Genomic DNA, 19487 nt, shown 5'->3' with positions numbered 1-19487 from the left:
TTCGCGGTTCCATCTAGTAACTTTCTGCGCGCGCAGTCGTTCAGCACCCAACCTCAACAACTAGTGGAATTATCATACGTTCAGTTATCGTCGTCGTCGTCGTCGGGATTTTGGTGCATGATAACCACGTCAAGGACGAAAAATCAATCACGATGAAGGGAATGTCACTCAAGGACCTCAAAAAATATCCCTCGGTACGTGATAATCATCTCCATAACTACCACCACGTGAATTTACCCCACATCCAGGTGATGTGTTACATCACTGATTATTTTTAGCTGATCCCGTTGTTCGTCTGCTTTGGTGCTGGGGTACTTGTATCATCGGTTTACCTGACACGTTTGGCAGTGGCCAATCCTGATGTCACTTGGCAGCCGAAGAAGAATCAGGAGCCGTGGCAGGCGTACAAGGACAAGGAGTACAAGGTACGATAAATTATGATAAATTATCGGATGAAAAGTCTCCAAAAGGTCTGGAGACGATTAAAAATCGTTCTGGGGGAGGGCTAGACGTTGTGTTGATCCCCTGAGATAGCGTACCACGTCGAGGACTAGGAGGTGAGCTCCCAGGGGACGATGAACGACGTCAAACTGCCAAAATGGAGCTGAAAGGCTGAACATAACCTCAAAAATCGTTTTTATTAATAAAAAAAAATTATTTTTTGATGTGTTTTGGGTCCTTTTGGACTGGGGATCTTCGTAAAAATATCGATATATCGATATAATTTTTTTAAGGTATCCATATTATTGAGCGATATTTATTGTTTCGATATATCGAGGTATCGATATAATATTACAAGTATTGAAAAGATATAAAAATCGATATTTTTATGATAAAAAAATTCTAAATCCTTTTTTATACTAACATTTTTAAACTTTTTTTTTGTTAATGGTCGACTCGATTTCCTGCTTTTTAATTTAGTACTAAAGTTGGCTTTTAAGTTGGCAACTTTGTCTGTCAAGTGTAAATGTCAATTCAACTGTCGTCTGTCAATGTCAGTCTGTTATCCGTCTCGCGTATTATAACCTCAACGCGAGCGCGAGGGTATTTCTGGTTTTTCTGATTGTAGTTCTCAACCAATGTAACTAAGTAATTCAATCAATAATCAATTGACGTATGTAAACAAAATAATTCGAGCACTCCAGTCATGTCTAGTGTTGTATGGAAGTTTTTCAAAAAAATAGACAGACAAAAGGTATCACGTAATGGGTGTGGAAAAACATATAAAACCAGTGGCAATACGACGAATTAATCTACACATCTAAAAAATAACCATCACCCTGCGTTTTTACAACTTAAAAATAAAAACCCCGATACATCGATACATCAATATCTCTAAATAAAAATATCAATATCGATATCGATATATTCAAAAACCACCTCTACAATATATATCTCTACTTTATTCCACTTCCGACTTTATTTGTTTTTTCAGTTAATGCAGATCGCAGACCCCAGTACGATCGAGAAAGTCAAGATTCCAGAATATTAAACGCTCACTCCAACGACATTTATCATAGGAAAGTAGTGGGACATCGTAATTTGTTGGTGCAGACGTTGTCCTCGTCAAGAGAACGATCTCCTTGTTATTTAAACAATATCAAAGAACAATCGATCCTCCTCTTCTTTATTTAATGCGAATATAGTTGTAAGGGACATGTGATGTTTCCTGATGGGATAATAAAGTGTAAAAATCGTTCACATTTTATTTTCCATTAATAAAGTTATGGTTAATCGAGCTGATTGTCGTTGACAATAAGCTGATCCTGTAGTAGGTGTCAATCACGTGAAACAGATTTTTTTTTTTTTTTTTTGTTCCACAATTTTTTAATGAGTTCATGAAGAATTTGGAAATGTCAGTCGAGTCGTTTAGGGTTCGATAAAACTAGGGAATTTTTTTGTTGTCGAAATATTTTTCATTTTATCGTTCAGGAATTTTTTTTTGAGAAATTAAATAGTTTTGGGGAAATTATTATTAATTTTCTGGAGCTCTAGGGAACTGTTCTAGTTCTTTTTTTGAGGGTGAACTGCTCCTGGAGGTGATTTATAGAGTTTTTTCCCTAAGTGTTGTCTGGTGAGTCTAGGGACCCTAGAAATATAATGATAATAAATCATTAATTCCCTAGTAACGAAATTAAAGTTGTTGTGGTTCATCTGGTTATCTGATCCGCCATTAAAAGAAATGATAGATAATATGAATCTAGATGGTAAGATCTAGTGATAAACATGGCCGCCATAGGGACCCTATATAGTTACTATTAGTTAGACGACACGTTACGACAGTTTTTAATTAATTATTTGCCGAGAGAATGAGATAATTACAAAATAAATATCGAATTTCAATTTCCAAATCTTTTCCTTTGTATTTCCCAAATTAATTACCCCAAATTTCCATAATTTTCATCAACAATTATCAATATGGCTGACTCTAGGGACCCCACAAAAATAATAATACCAAATCATTAATTCCCAATCCCCAAAATTCCATTCCCAAACGATCCCCAAATCACCCCCCAAAATCCCCACCCAAAAACTCTTTCCCCCACGCAAATGGCGTCATTCCCCCAGATCCATTTCCCTTCCCGTCCATTTTCCCCCTAAAAACCGTCTCCCACCCCCCGCAAATGGCGTCATTCCGCCAGATCCATTTCCCTTCCCGGCCATTTTCCCCCCAAAAACCATCCCCACCCCCCACCCGCCCCCTAAAACCCCCAAAAAACCCCCCACCACCGATAAACAATAAGTCCACCGCCGAAGCGACCGGAAGTGCTCCCAAATCCCCAACAACGCGCGTCAACTGTCCTCCCATATTTCCCCTAGAATTCCCCAAAAACTCCCTAATCCACCGTTTACCCCACCTCCCGTGGCCCAATCACCTCCACAAAACCGTTTTTCATCGTTTCCTCGAATCATTAAATCCCCAGAAAACCCCCAACCGCCATTTTGACTCGTTCCACTGCTCGCCTGGTCCGCTGATGGTGCTACATGCGGTGAGTTTCCGGTGTACCGTGAAGTGATAGACGACTCGGTCTGTTCAGTGGTGCTAGTGAAAAAACACGATGAAAATGGCGTGGCAACCGCAGGAGGAAGGACTTCGACAAATTCTCACGCTCCTGCAGGAGTCACAGAGCCCAGACACCGCTACTCAACGTGCCGTACAACAAGTATCCTTTTGTCTTAATAATTTATCACCAAAACCCCAAAATTACGGCGTCATCCTGAAGGTAAGTGCAGTGATAACCGACGACAGGTCGATGGGGTGACCCAAGGGCGTGCTTTTATTGACAAATTTGATTCCCGGGGGTGCCCTGGCGGGCCAGTGCACCCTAACAAGTCCCAATTTACGTGATAATCAGCTCCAATTAACCTCTGCCACGTCCTGTGGACGATTTGGACGCCATAAAAAAAATTGTCAAGACGATTTTCCCAAAATCGTCAGCCCCCCAACGACTTCCTGACGATCATCCCCTGGATTTCTGCACCCGATCGTCTCTGATTGTCGAAACGTGCCCCATTTTCTCCGACATTTCCTTTGTCTCGATTTACCTCCCCCTCGGGACGTGAAAAATCGACGATTTGTGTTATCGATTAGTTCGTCCTGTCGTTGGTTTATCATCGACGAACCCCAGGAACGTTCGTTGGAGGTCTGGGGGAGGTTTTGAAGTGTCTCAGGGTCACCAAAGTCTCGTAATTAAGTTTGGGGTGGGGTAAATGGCGTCTGATTGGTGTTTTTCTTAACAAAGATGTGATCAGAAATTGGAGGAGCTCAACAAGTTCCCGGATTTCAACAATTACCTCATCTTCGTGCTGACGAAGCTGACGTCTGAAGGTAGGGTATCTGTTTCTGGATTTTTAGGGGTTGGGGAGGGGGTAATTCCTGATGTTTTGGGGGTTCTGATGGGATGAGGTTGAGGGGGGAGCGTTGGAGATGTTTTTTGGGTGAGAATTCGGTGAAAATGAGGGGTTTCGACCCCCAGAAGTCGTCATTTGGGTACTTCATCCCCCAAGTGAGTGGCTTTGGGGGTGAAAACATGTGATTTTGATGATTATTGTTGTTATTAGAGGGGCAGATGCTCCAGTCGATGATTTAACCTCAATTTTCGTTGAAAATGTCATGAAATATATGGAAATATCGACTTTGAAGGAGTTTTTTGGGGTGGATTGAGGATCTCAGGGCGTCGTAGGGTCGTGAGACGTCTGTCAGGGGGTGAGGGGGTGAATGAAGGGTTGGATTGACAGAAATGAAGACGAAAAACAAGATGTGAAGGGCGGATTGAGGGTTTGGAGTCGATTTTAGTCGATTTTCTTCTGGATTTTGAGGTTATGTGACACTTTCATCTCCAAAATTGACACTCTTCATGATTCTACCACCTTTGATGACTTCCCCCAGGTCCCCCCTTCCCTCTGAAACTCCCCCCAGGTCCCATCCCCCCCATTTTACCTCCCAAATCTCTCCTTAATCTTCAGATTAAACATTTTGACTCAAATTCTGTTGATTTTCTTCTGAAATTTGAGGTCATGTGACACTTTCATCCCCAAAATTGACACTTTTCATGATTCTATCACTTTTGATGTCTCCCCCCAGGTTACCCCACCCCCCCAGGTCCCCTCCCCGCCATTTTACCCCCCAAATCTCCCCCTAATCCTCAGATTAAACATTTAGCCTCAAATTTTGTTGATTTTCTTCTAAAATTTGAGGTTTTACGACCCTTTTATCTCCAAAACTCACACTTTTCATGATTCTATCACTTGTGACGATTCCCCCCAGGTCCCTCCACCCCATTTTACCCCTCAAATCTCTCCCTAATCCTCAGATTAAATATTTTAACTCAAATTCTGTTAATTTCCTTCTCAATTTCGAGGTTATGTCACACTTTCATCTCCAAAACTGACACTTTTCATGATTCTACCACCTTTCATTCCTCCCCCCCATCTCCCCCCTCCCCTCTAAACCTCCACCCAGCTCCCTCCACCCCCATTTTACCCCCCAAATCTCTCTCTAATCCTCAGATTAAACATTTAGCCTCAAATTTTGTTGATTTTCTTCTAAAATTTGAGGTTTTACGACCCTTTTATTTTCAAAACTCACACTTTTCATGATTCTACCACCTTTCATTCCTCCCCCCCACCTCCTCCCTCCCCTCTAAACCTCCCCCCAGCTCCCTTCACCCCCATTACCCCCCCAAATCTCTCCCTAATCCTCAGATTAAATATTTCAACTCAAATTCTGTTAATTTTCTATTCAAAATTTGAGGTTATGTGACAGTTTCATCATCAAAACTGACACTTTCCATGATTCTATCACTTTTCATTCCTCCCCCCATCTCCTCCCACCCCTCTACCCCCTCCCCCCCAATTACCCCCCCAAAAACACCTCTCTAACCCTCATCATCATCTTCCAGATGTACCAACCCGCTCACTCAGCGGTCTAATCCTCAAGAACAACGTACGCGCCCACTACCACAAGTTTCTCCCCGAAGTAACAACCTTCATAAAACAAGAATGCCTCCAAGCAGTGGGCGATCCATCACCAATGATCCGAGCAACAGTTGGAATTCTCATCACCACAATCGCCTCAAAAGGCGACCTCACAACATGGCCCGAACTTCTTCCTGCCCTCTGCCAGATGCTGGACTCCCAGGACTACAACATCTGCGAAGGTGCATTTGGTGCTCTTCAGAAGATCTGCGAGGATTCAGCTGAACTACTGGACTCCGACGCCCTGAATCGTCCCCTCAACGTTCTGATTCCCAAGTTCCTCCAGTTCTTCAGACACACGAGCCCGAAGATCAGATCGCACGCGATAGCCTGCGTCAATCAGTTCATCATCAACAGAACTCAAGCTCTGATGATTCATATTGACAATTTCCTGGAGAATCTCTTTCATCTGGCGAATGATGAGGATCCTGAGGTGCGTAAGAACGTCTGCAGGGCACTGGTGATGCTACTGGAGGTGAGAATAGATCGATTGATCCCCCACATGCACAACATCATCGAGTACATGCTCCTGAGGACTCAGGATTCTGATGCTGGAGTTGCTCTAGAGGCCTGCGAATTCTGGTTATCACTCGCTGAACAGGAAATTTGTAATGAAGCACTTGCACCCCACCTTCCCCGGTTGATTCCAGTCCTGGTTGGGGGTATGAAGTATTCAGAAATCGATATTATTCTTCTGAAAGGTGATGTTGAAGAGGATGAAATGATTCCTGATCGTGAGGAGGACATCAGACCGAGATTTCACAAGTCAAAGAGTCATCACGCCCTTCATCCATCGAATAAACATTCAGAAGAGAATGGAGGATGTGATGATGATGGTGATGCTGATGATGGTGGTGATGATGACTCGTCTCTGAGTGATTGGAACCTGAGGAAGTGTTCTGCAGCTGCTCTTGATGTACTTGCTGGTGTCTTCAGGGAGGATCTGCTTCCTGTTCTGGTTCCAATCTTGAAGGAGACACTCTTTCATCAGGATTGGGAGATCAAGGAGTCAGGGATTTTAGCACTGGGGGCTATTGCTGAAGGATGCATGGATGGAATGATTCCTCATCTGTCTGAACTCATTCCTTATCTCATTGGGTGTCTCAGTGATAAAAAAGCTCTTGTCAGGGCCATCACCTGCTGGACACTTAGTCGGTATTCTCATTGGGTTTGTTCACAACCTCATGACACTTACCTCAAACCCCTCATGACTGAACTCTTGAAACGTGTCCTGGATGGGAATAAACGTGTTCAGGAAGCGGCGTGTTCAGCATTTGCTACACTTGAGGAAGAAGCCTGTACTGAGCTGGTGCCCTACCTTGGGTTCATCCTGGAGACGTTGGTATTTGCATTTGGAAAGTATCAGCACAAGAACCTGCTGATACTGTACGACGCCATTGGAACGTTGGCTGAATCAGTTGGTCATCATCTGAACAAACCTGACTACATCAACATCCTCATGCCGCCATTAATCAACAAGTGGAATGTCCTGAAGGACGAGGACAAAGACTTGTTTCCACTTCTTGAGTGTCTCTCGTCGGTGGCCACTGCTCTTCAATCTGGTTTCCTACCTTACTGTGAACCTGTCTACAGGAGGTGTGTCTCACTTGTCGAACAGACGTTGAATCAACACATTGCCAACACCCAGAGTCCTGAACAATTTGAACCACCTGATAAAGATTTTATGATTGTTGCACTGGATTTACTGAGTGGTCTTGCTGAGGGACTCAATGGTCATATGGAGAGATTGGTTATGAATAGTAATGTTATGCAGCTGTTGTATCAGTGTATGCAGGATCCAACGCCAGAGGTCAGGCAGAGTAGTTTTGCGTTATTGGGGGATCTCACCAAGGCCTGTTTTCAACACGTTCTTCCATGTATACGTAAGGATTTTTGGTTATTTTATTTGGTGATTGTTTTGTTGGTGGTTGGGGGGGAGGTGGGGGAGATAATGATGGTGGTGATGATGATGATGATGTGGGAGGTGGGGGACAGGTTGTACTCTGGGAGTTGTGGTGAGAGGAATGGGGATGTGGGGGGTTGGGTGGTGGGTGTGAGGATGTTGGTGGTGGTGGGAGTGGGGAAAAGGTTGGAAAAATGATTTTTTTTGTTTAAACAATTTTTTTTTTGTTAGAACAATGTATTTGTTAAAGCAATATTTTTTGTTAAAACAATTTATTTGTTGAAACAATCATTTTGTTAAAACAATTTATTTGTTGAAACAAATTCTTTGTTGAAACAATTATTTTGTTGAAACAATTAGTTTGTTAAAACAATTATTTTGTTAAAAACAATTATTTTGTTAAAACAATTTATTTGTTGAAACAATCATTTTGTTAAAACAATTTATTTGTTAAAACAATCATTTTGTTAAAACAATTAGTTTGTTAAAACAATTATTTTGTTAAAAACAATGGTTTTTTTGAAACAATCATTTTGTTAAAACAATTTATTTGTTGAAACAATCATTTTGTGAAAACAACCATTTTGTTGGAACAATTCGTTTGTTAAAACAATTTTTTCGTTGAAACAATTTCTTTGTTAAAACAATTATTTTGTTGCAACAATTATTTGGTTAAAACAATGATTTTGTTGGAACAATTATTTTGTTCAAACAATTTATTAGTCAAAAGCATTTTTTTTTATAACAATTATTTTATTGAAACAATTTTTTTGTTAAAACAATTATTTTGTTAATACAATCATTTTGTTAAAACAATTGATTTGTTAACAATTTTTTTTGTTATAACAATTATTTTGTTCAACCAATTATTTTGATAAAACAATTGATTTGTTAACAATTTTTTTTGTTTAAACAATTCATTTATTAATACAATCATTTGGTTAAAACAATTGATTTGTTTAAACAATTTAGTTCTTTAAACAATCTATTTGTCAAAGCAATTTATTTCTTAAAACGCCCATTTTCTTATAACAATTTCTTTGTTAAAACCATTTTTTCTTTTGTTAAAACAATTTTTTTCTTGTTTTGCGTCTAAAAACTATTAATTATCTTAATGACATTTTATGGTTCGCTGGAGGTATTCCCAGAGAACACATCCAGGGTTTCAAGTTTAATAATAATAATTAATTAGTATCGGAAGATCAGGTGATTAATTAACGAAAATTTAAAGTTCTTTTTTCTTGTATTTGTTAAACATATTCAACATTTCTGTTTTGTATGGACTAATAATCTGGTTCGTTTGATGGATCACGTGATGCTGCAGCCGACTTTATGCCAATACTCGGACAAAACCTGAATCCGACCTTCATTTCCGTATGTAACAACGCGTCCTGGGCCATTGGAGAGATTTCTATAAAATTAGGTGAGTTTTTAATGTTTTTTGTTTATATTTTGGGGGTTGAGAGGTTATGTTACGTTGTCTTCGGGGTTTCCTGGTGTGTTAAAGTGTATCGGTGAATGTCTTTTGACACGACGAGGAAGCAATGGCACTCGTGGAGGTAGTTGATGTGTGTGATGGGATCTTCCTGATGGGAGGGACGAGTCCTTGAGGGAAGGGAGAGTTAGGGTGACGTGTGAAGGGGAAAGAATTTGAGGAGAATTGGAATTAGAGAGAAAAAAATGGTGGGTTGACCCACTTTGGGATTGAATCCGGGTGTTCTAGGGTTCTACTAGGGACTTTTACACACTGAGGAACTAGATATGGCAGAAATTCCCTAGGAATGTCGTCCTAACCTCTTTTGGATGTCAAATAATTTGAGGAGAATTGGAATTAGAGATAAAAAATTGTGGTTTGGCCCACCCTGGGACCAATCCCAGGTCTCCCAGGATTGAATTGGGTACTTTTACCAACTGAGGAACTAGATATAACGGAAATTCCCTAGAAACCATCAAATAACCTCAAAAAATCTAGAATCAAATAAAAAAATGTCCATTTTACCTCACCCTGGGATCGAACCCACTTCTCCTAGGATTGCACCAGGTACTTCTACCAAGTGAGCAATTGAATACCCCAGAAATTCACTAGATACGTCATAAATTCACTAGATACCCCAGAAATTCACTGGATACGCCAGACATTCCCTAGATATCGCAGAAGTTCACTAGATACCCCAGAATTTCCCTAGAAACATCGTCCTAACCTCGTTTAGGTGTCAAATAATCTCAAAAAAATTAAAATAAAAATGAAAATCTCCGTTTTACCCCACCCTGGAACCAACCCCACGTCTTCCAGTCTTCCATCAGGTACTTTTACCAACTGAGCAACTAGATAGCACCGAAATTCCCTAGAAACATCGTCCTAACCTCTTTCAGGCATCAAATAACCCCAGAAAAATTAAAATCAAATAAAAAAATGTCCATTTTACCCCATCCTGGGATCGACCCCACGTCTCCCAGTCTTCCACTAGACACTTTCACCAACTGATCAACTACATAGCACCGAAATCCCCTAGATCCCCCAGAAATTCCCTAGAAACACCATCCAAACCCCCTTTACACATCAAATTCCCCCAAAAAAATCAGAATAAAAACAAAATCTTCAATTTACCCCACCCTGGGATGTCTCCCCACATCTCCCACCACCCCCCACACACTCACCCCACCTGACACCCCAAAACCCCCCTCTCAAAATCCCCAAAAACCCCACCCAACCTCCAAATCCCCCCCCCAACCCACTCCCAACCCACCCCTAACCCCAAAAAATTTATCTCCAAATCTTCTCCAAACCTCCAACTTTCACCTCCAAAAACTCCTCCCCCAAAATTTTCTACCCCCCACCCTCACAATTTTCACTCAATAATTTTCTTTGTTCTTATATTTTCAGGCCAAGACACGAGTTCGTATATTCCCCTGATAATAACACAACTAATCGACATAATAAATCGTCCCAACACACCAAAAACACTTCTGGAGAACACAGGTGAGTCAATAAATATTAATAAACAATAATAACAATATTGTTATGCCAAACACTAGCTGTTCACCTTGACTGAACGATCATAATTATTATTTAATTATCAGTGAACAACGAATTAATTTACACTTCATCTCAATAGATCTAAATATTTATTTATTTATCAGGGATTTACTATTATTTATATTTATTTGGAGGAGTCATTTGTCAACTTAAACATTTATTTATCAACAAATAACTCCAGAATCTAGGGGAAAAGGTCTTCTAGGAGATCAATTCCATCCTCTTGTGCTTAATTTTTAATTAAATCGTGGGATAATGCCTTCAGCATTTACAACAATTTCCAATATTAATAATAATAATGATAATAATAATTAATAACTGGGATTTTTGTTGTAATTTTGGTCAGAAGTTAAACAAATGGGTGAGAATGACATGAAAAGATATTTCAGTCCAACGAATCAGTTCTTTGTTTTCAGTCCAAAAACGTCATCTCGAGGGAATAATTAATTAGTTTATTAATTAATTAATTAGTTTAATTGATGAGGTTGAGCACAACGTAATTAAACATGTGATAAATAAACAGATAAAATTGTAGGTTAATGAATTCAAGGACATCCAAGCACTTGACGAATTTAAAGCTCCATCAGAGCTTTCTAACCTCACTTTTCACTTGTTTTGTGGAAGAAATAAATTTTCATTAATTTTTAAGTCAGAAATTTAACTAAATAATTTATAAAAAATATCTGGCGACTGTTTTATTGATATTTTATATGTCAAACAAAATGGCGTCACTCAAAGTTGAGGTGAATGTTGTTGTGAGTGTCCCCAGATAGCCAACACTGTCGATGGTGATTATTGAGTACAGTAAATGATGGGAAAAAAATGTGTCATGTGTAGAGGGTTTTATCGGGTGGCTATTTCCATAAGCCTTTTACTGAGTAGAAATGTCAGATGTGGACTCGAACAATTTGGCCAGAATCTTTTGAAGATTTCCCGAAAACTTCTATAAAGAGGAAAAAAAACCTTAGACCTAGATGACGTAGAAGGGCCTTAGATCTAGATGATCTGAGACCTAGATGACGTCAGACCTAGATGATCTTGGACTTAGATGACGTAGATGACCTCAGCTCTAGATGATCTTAGACTTAGATGACCTAGATCACCTTAGATCTAGATGATCTTAGCCGTAGATGACCTAGATGATCTCAGACCTAGATGATCTTAGCCCTAGATGACCTCACACCTAGATGATCTTAGACTTAGATTACCTAGATGACATTAGCCCTAGATGATCTTAGACTTAGATGAGCTATTTCCATAAGCCTTTTACTACTTTGTTTTCATGGGTTTCATCGGAGAGTACTTGTCAAATTAAACCAGTAGATGGCGATGGTGGATTGATCCGGTCGGCCGGTTACCATCGGTATACAATGGTGAATTGTCAAATTTCCTGGACATGCCATTCACAGTGTTAAAATAAAAATAATCGAGAAGGTGGGATTAAAATAGAACCGCCAACTTCTCCGAGTATCAAGAGAATTGGTCGTGAGATATAACTCGATAGGCATCAATAACAATACCATCGATATACAATGTGAACGCTCAACAGAATCAAACTCAATGATTAACTTTGAATCAACGAAAGGGATCTAGACACATTCGGCTAGACATCGACGGAATTAACACTTTAATCAATCCCCTTGCTATCGAGTCACTATCGAGTGATCTGTTAGGGAGGCCATTGCCATCTACTGCTCCACCTCACCACCACCAAAACTCACCTCAGTGTCATCTATTATAAATTCCGAGGAACGACCTCTACCGCCTGCCACAGCCCCTCCATTCAGCATTCTAATACCTAATCACCGAGCCCCCATAACCCCCCCGCCATTAAAGTCATCCCATCCCCACTGTCAACGTACTGTCAACCGTACCTACCATTCCCTCTCGACAGTCTCAAACCACATCCACATCTGGCTATCTAGGGTATCAACTCCCCCCCACCCCCCAATAATTATCAACTATCACACCGTCTTGGATGACCTTGAAATCATCATCAATATGGTTCGTTGATTCACTGAATTCAGGAGATAACCTAAATGTTATAATTTTTTTTATTTAGCATTACAAACATTGTATTTACCTGAGTTAATTGTTGGTTAGCTATCAGTTTGTATTATTGTTTGTGTTTCCGGTCACTTCACTACACTTCACTTGTCTACCTTACTGAAAAACTGATAATATTCGCAAATAGCGATAACGATCGGTCGCCTAGGTTATGTGTGTCCCCAAGACGTCGCCCCCATGTTACAGCAGTTTGTCCGACAGTGGTGTGTAAATTACTTTATTATTATATTCTATTAATTATATTTCAATTTTATTATTAGCACATTTTATCATTACAATTATTTATTCATTGATTATTGACGACTTGAGGTATGTTAATTGTGCAGATGAGTCATGATAATTGTTTGTTAATGAGAGGATGAATTTTTTGGAATTTTTCTTATTAATTTCTGCATTTTTAACCTTCAAGTCATTGAGTTAATTTTTTCGATTAGTTTGAGTGATTTTATTGGACTTTATCGACTTGATTGTTCGGTCAAAATTATTTCTTGGAGATGATTTGGGGGTTAAAGGTTGGAGATGTTCGTCTGTCATTTTACTAATTAATTTATTTATATTTTGGAGAGGACAATGGGGCCCATATGGAGCCATTTGGCCGCCATTGTCATCTCCAAAGGACTTGGGGGACTATTGACACGTTCCACAGGACAATTTTACCTTAAATCCAGTGCTGATTGTCCACTGCAGGACTTGTTCCTCGTGGATTTCACTTTTATAACTCATAAACATGAAGAATAGACACCAGGATGTCGAACTAACAGTCTCCAAGGTACCTGCCAGGGAATAGTTACTCTGGCGGCCACAGGTGGTGCCTCGATCGGTCAACTCCGTGTCAGGAGAGGGGGTAATGGTAGTTGTGTTAGATAATGGATGTACGTGAATACAAGATGGCGGCTGAATATCTGAGTGAGTGGAAATGTCAAGTAATTTAATCTCAAGTCGATGGTTTTAATGGGGATGGGGTTTATAATTAATTGTCTGTGAGACTGAAGAATTAATTGCTCATGTCACTCGGTAATTTAACGATTAATGGAGACGAAAAATATATCAAAATTCAGCTTTGAGGATTTACTGATGAATCAGGTTATTGTCGAGAGGCCGTCGAACTGGGCCGCAGTTAAGTATGACGAAGGTGGATTATTTATTCAGTCAGCATTGACAATCGTCATTGTTTATGACTTTAATAATATTTCATTGATATGCCATGAATTTTATTGGAGACACAAGAGAAAATAATGTACCTTCGGCGTGACACTAATGCTATTATATGGTGGACGTTTACGAGGTGGGGTAAAGCGACTGCAGCGCCACGATTTATAATACGATAACAACTGCAGGGAACGAGATCTGCTCGCGGATTCTCGAGAATCGACCGACACCAGTTCGACCCAGTGCTCTCTATTCTTTATCCTGTCGATATTATCGTTTTGTTCAGTGGTAATTGCGTTGACTCAAGACACCTTTAGCCAGTGGTGACTTCAGGTTCTTTTTAATTTCGATCGTCACGTGGCGACGACGATGAGTGAATGAATGAATGAGACCAACCGACTCTCGTCGGAGGATTTTCGAGGGTGGGGCCGTACCAGGTCGGCCTCCTGGTGTCTATTCTTCTATTCAGACCCTTCCATCAACTCTAATCCAATTAAAACACAAAATCAATTTTATTTTCTTTAAAAAAATTGTAAAATGGCAGATAAATAATGAAATTTGTTTATCAAATTTCATTATTAATAATTACGACTATTCCTTGACAATTTGGGCTCCTAAAAACGTCAACTCAATCCGATGATTATCTGATGTTAAAATCAGAAGGAGATGAACATGAAAATTATCGTCTCCTTCTGATTAATAAATGTTTATTTATTAATTAATTAATCACCTTTATTACTGTTGGATACGATAATGAGACAATGACTGATCTCCCAATATCTCACGCGACTAACAAATTGTATTTGATAACTCAGACAATAGTTTATTCTTCAATTTAATATTTATATTACGTTTGGGATAATTTATCGAGTATTTTTAATTGTTATTAATTATTTAATGACAGGTGCATATCGCTGAGAAATATACGTGATAATGCTGAGAAGGATTCGGCATTCAGAGGAATGTGCCAGATGATAACGGTTAATCCAGCTGGTGTTGTTCCTGATTTTGTCTTCTTCTGCGATGCTGTTGCCTCCTGGGTAACGCCACGTGACGATTTGAAGGACATGTTCCACAAGGTAATGAAGATATTTCAATGAATTTTCTCTCCCAATGAAAATTTAACGATTTAATTCTCCATTGAACGAACCATATTATTGAATTTAAAATGAGGGATAACAGAAACTCAAGGGCCCTCCCTTTAAATCGAGATGTATCTTTCAATCGAGCCTTCCTGGAGGTGCCATGAAATGCCAATGATCATCGTATAAAGTTCCCATTGACATAACCACCGAAAATATAAATTTGATATTAAAGATTGGAGGTTATGTCACGACTTATTGGGAATGATAAAAGGCTTTGTCCCTAGCAAGGAGAGCCCTGGCCACCTGGCTGACCCTCTCCACATCAGGTACATGTCCTCCATGATGATCCCGCATAATCCCTGCACTTGTCACTCATCAAAGAACCAAATAATTATCTCTTCATTAATCTTCGATTTGGAATAAAACAGCACGACAACGAGCATCTCCAATGACAGAGAGCTAGTTGATAAATCACCCGATGATATTCAAAATCAATAATTCAATATTTCAAGGTCACTAAACGTTCTTCACCCCCGTTACCACAGCAAAAATCCAACATTTTAATTCACCAACAAATGCACGAAAAATCGTGATAGGTTATGTCGTCTATTCATCACCCCTTTGGGAATTGGGGACGAACCCTAGTGACCTGGACGTCAGTATTCACCCAGAAGACTTCCAAATCCTCATCCCAACCCCTCAATCACCAACATAACCTCCAAACAATCTTAAAACCTTTATTCTGACTCCAGACTCTCACAAAAAATCATAAAAAAAATCCACACACTTTGTATCCACTCAGTTAATGATTTATGAACCTCCTCCTCTGGAATCTCGAAATTCTCATTAGATACCCCTTTTAACACATCCCCCAAAGGATCAAGAGGCCCTCATCAACATTTGAAGCCCTCAATCTCATGTCAATGGACCCAAATCCCCAAAAATTCCCCAAAATCCCCCAGTTTTCTCTATAAAACCCTAGAAAACACTAGTCTCATTGATTCCCCAGCCAAATCTCCCCATAAAACCCTAGAAAACACTAGTCTCAATGATTCCCTAACAAAATCTCCCTATAAATCCCCAAAAATTCCCCAGTTTTCTCTATAAAACCCTAGGAAACCCGAGTCTCAATAACTCCCCAACTAAATCTCCCCACAAATCCCCAAAAAAACCCTATAAATCCCCATAAATCCCCAAAAATCCCCAAAAAATCAGAAAAAAATCCACAATAAAATCCTCTTAAAATAAATTAAAAAAAAACAAAATCCCTTTCGATCAACCCTTCACTGGTGCCTTAAAACAAAGACTCAACCCCCCAAAAAGATTAACTAATCAATACCACAACAACTGCATCAATTAATCGCCTAATTATCCCTTTACTCTCCTCAAATATTTATTTATCTCACTCACTCAACCGATTTTCGATCGTTTTCTTCCTTTTTTATTAACAAATTCTGTTCTTTTCTCTTCCAGATTCTTCACGGGTTCAAGAATCAAGTGGGAGCTGACAACTGGAAGAGATTCTCCGATCAATTTCCACCACAACTGGGCGAACGACTTCATAATATGTACGAAGTCTGAAGGACCCCGCCTTGTTTTAGTAAGTTAATAACAATTATCAATTAACATTAAATATATTTATTGATTATTTCGATATATTCTGACACCCGAAAGACAATTCAAGCCCTCGATGGAGGTTTCAACTAGTGATGTCGGAAATGGAATAAAGTATCGATATATATTGTATCGATAATTTTTGAATATATCGATATCGATATTGAGATTTTTATTTAAAAATATCGATATATCGATATTAATAACATAATCGATATATCGATATTAATCACATTATCGATATTAATAGCATTATCGATACATCTATATTAATAACATAATCGATATATCGATTTAATAACATTATCGATATATCGATATTAATAACATAATCGATATATCGATATTAATAACAATTTAACAAGATTTGATATTAAATTACACAGAATTGAAAGAGTTTTCCAATTTTTTAACCAGAAATTCGTTGAAATTTCCATATTCACAGCACAAAACTGAACAATATTCACAATTAATTAATCAATCGACATAATAAATGATTGATATACCTCATCAAGACACTAATTAACAGATATTAACAATGATTTAACAAGATTTGAGGTTAAATTACTCAGAATTAAAGACTTTTTCCAATTTTTTTAACCTCAAAAACGTTAAAACCCCACATTCACACCCCAAACCCCCCAATATTCACCACTAATTAATTAATCGACACAATAGATGATTAATACACCTCCCCAACCCCCTAATTAACCCACATCAATAACAACTCCCCAAAATCTGACACTAAATCCCCCAAAATCAAACCACTTTCCCCAACTTTTAACCTCAAAACCATTAAAACCTCCACATTACACCCCAAAACCCCCAAATATTCACCACTACTTAATCAATCCACACAATAGATAATTAATGCACCTCTCCAATCCCCTAATTAACACATATTAATAATGATTCAATAAGATTTGAGATTCAATTACTCAGAATTAAAGACTTTTTCCAATTTTTTTAACCTCAAAACCATTAAAACCCCACATTCCCACCCCAAACCCCTCAATATTCACAATTAATTAATTAATCAACATAACAGATGATTGATATACCTCATCAACACCCTAATTAACACATATTAATAATGGTTCAATAAGACTTGACGTTAAATTACTCAGAATTAAAGACTTTCCCCAACTTTTAACCTCAAAATCACTAAAACCTCCACATTCACACCCCAAACCCCCCAATATTCACCACTAATCACTTAATTACTTCTTTCAGACGGCCACTTAATGGGGGAGGCCGATCGGGGATGGGCGGGGAATATAGAAAACGGGTGGACAGGGTGGGTGGTTGAAACCACGGCCTCTTCTCATCAAAATCATCGACTTACCACGTTCGTCGTTGAGTGTCTAAAAACGTCATGGCCACCGGTGAATCCAGTGTCCAGCCCACTAATTTGGGGGGGTGGGGGGGAGGGGGGAATTAATTTTTGTAAGCAGCCGACACAACCACTGGCCCCAGTGAGGCCCAGAATGGGGTAAAAAATATCGAAGGGGATGAGGAAAAAGTTAAAAAAACAAAAAAAAATTTGACAAAAAAATGGAAATTATTCTGTTTGCAAAAGTGAAAATCATTGGATCGAGTCAATATCATGAATTTAATAATCAACAAAATGGCCGCGACAGTGTGGTGGGGGCGGGAAGGGGAGGGGGGAGGGTTGGGTGGGGGAGGGTAATTCGACTGTCGGTTAAAACGGGAGTGATAAGTGTCGGTATCATATCTCCTGCAGTTTTATGATAACGTAATATTTCGATAAAATGGTACCCAATGATATAACAGTTGTAAAGTTTATTATTATTTTTTTTTTTTTCTTGGTTAGATCTTGAGAATTGTTGTAACGTCGATGATGTCGAGTTACTGGAGATGGATATGTGAAAAATTGAGTGGTTAATAGCCACTGAAAGTAGGTAGTTATTCTTTGTTAAAAGGATAGGCTTATTTTAGGTCGCTAGTTAGAACATAGATATCACGTTGTAGAATTCAAAGTCTGTGAAATGATTTTTAGGGGATTAATGAGATGAATGATGTGTGAAATGGTTTTTTTGGGGGGTTGGGGGTGATGATGGAAGGGGGAAGTGGAGTAAAAGGTCTGGGAGGTGAGGACAGTCGGCCGACTGTCGGCCAGCATTGGCGGAATGTCGGTTATTCCTGATGTCTTGCCAGGGGGAGGGGTGTAAGATATTGAGGGAAGGGTTGAATGTTGGCCGACAGTCGGCCAACTGTCGGCCAACATTGGCCAAATGTCGGCCCACTGTCGGTCATCCCTGATTGCCTACCAGGGGAGGGGTGTGAGATATCGAGGGAAGGGTTGAATGCTGGCCGACAGTCGGCCAACTGTCGGCCGACAGTCGGCCAACTGTCGGCCAACATTGGCCAAATGTCGGCCCACTGTCGGTCATCCCTGATTGCCTACCAAGGGGTGTAAGATATCGAGGGAATGCTTGCCGACAGTTGGCCGACTGTCGGCCAACATTGGCCAAATGTCGGCCATTCATCATCTGCCAGAGGAGGGGTGTAAGATATCGATGTATTTTGAGGTTATGTGAGACAAAAATTTAGGATGAATTTTGATTTCTCAGCTTTTGAATAAAATTTAGGAAAATAATTTTTTTATTATTAATACAATTGATTAGATGTGATTTTTTATGTTTACGTGACACGTGATCAATTATTAGATGAATAGGGATTTCAATTAATATGTATAAACTTGAATAAAAGGTGACTAGATGAAAATCGTTATGAAATTCCATATTTTTGCATGAGATAATTCAGTGGACACGTCCATTCTGTGCCATTCCCTTCGTACATTTCAATGAAAAAATTTACAGAAACAAAAAAAATAACTCGTATATTGTGATACTAGGTTACTCGATAATTCCATTTATATGTGAGCAGATTAAAACTAATCAATAAGTGCAGTTGTCTATCAGAAAAAAATCATTAAACGCTCAATTCTTAATTTTTTTCTTTCCTCCAGATCACATTTGCTGTCTTATGGTTATTACTTATTTTCTTTTTTTATTGTAATTTTATTTTTTAGGGACAGTTGTGTCACTGGTTTGAATCTATGACGTGAAATCTATGAGGTGATAACGTTTATGAATATTCCATCATTCAATTGTATTTGCGCAACGAGTTC

The 19487-nt window shown here is 39.1% G+C and overlaps 3 protein-coding genes across 3 annotated transcripts; all 3 read left to right on the top strand.

The window, feature by feature from the left end:
* Positions 1-33: 33 nt before the first annotated feature.
* On the top strand, positions 34-1738 carry LOC135171453 (cytochrome c oxidase subunit NDUFA4). Its single transcript, XM_064137992.1, has 3 exons — positions 34-194; positions 279-425; positions 1436-1738. The coding sequence occupies exons 1-3, from the start codon at positions 153-155 to the stop codon at positions 1490-1492; spliced, it is 246 nt and encodes an 81-aa protein (XP_063994062.1). The 5' UTR covers positions 34-152; the 3' UTR covers positions 1493-1738.
* On the top strand, positions 1663-3047 carry LOC135171439 (uncharacterized). Its single transcript, XM_064137971.1, has 6 exons — positions 1663-1687; positions 1996-2074; positions 2127-2148; positions 2205-2207; positions 2433-2990; positions 3039-3047. Exons 1-6 carry the CDS (start codon positions 1663-1665, stop codon positions 3045-3047), a joined length of 696 nt encoding a protein of 231 aa, XP_063994041.1.
* On the top strand, positions 2937-17978 carry LOC135171551 (transportin-1). The gene is made up of 9 exons (XM_064138181.1): positions 2937-3164; positions 3754-3829; positions 5403-7361; positions 8706-8804; positions 10266-10361; positions 12613-12688; positions 14539-14713; positions 16193-16319; positions 17567-17978. The coding sequence occupies exons 1-8, from the start codon at positions 3060-3062 to the stop codon at positions 16298-16300; spliced, it is 2694 nt and encodes an 897-aa protein (XP_063994251.1). The 5' UTR covers positions 2937-3059; the 3' UTR covers positions 16301-16319; positions 17567-17978.
* Positions 17979-19487: the final 1509 nt, after the last annotated feature.

The sequence above is a fragment of the Diachasmimorpha longicaudata genome, chromosome 20 (genome assembly GCF_034640455.1).
Source record: "Diachasmimorpha longicaudata isolate KC_UGA_2023 chromosome 20, iyDiaLong2, whole genome shotgun sequence".
Taxonomy (NCBI): domain Eukaryota; kingdom Metazoa; phylum Arthropoda; class Insecta; order Hymenoptera; family Braconidae; genus Diachasmimorpha; species Diachasmimorpha longicaudata.
Note: the sequence above shows the minus strand (reverse complement) of the source record. Positions and strands in the feature narration are given on the sequence as shown.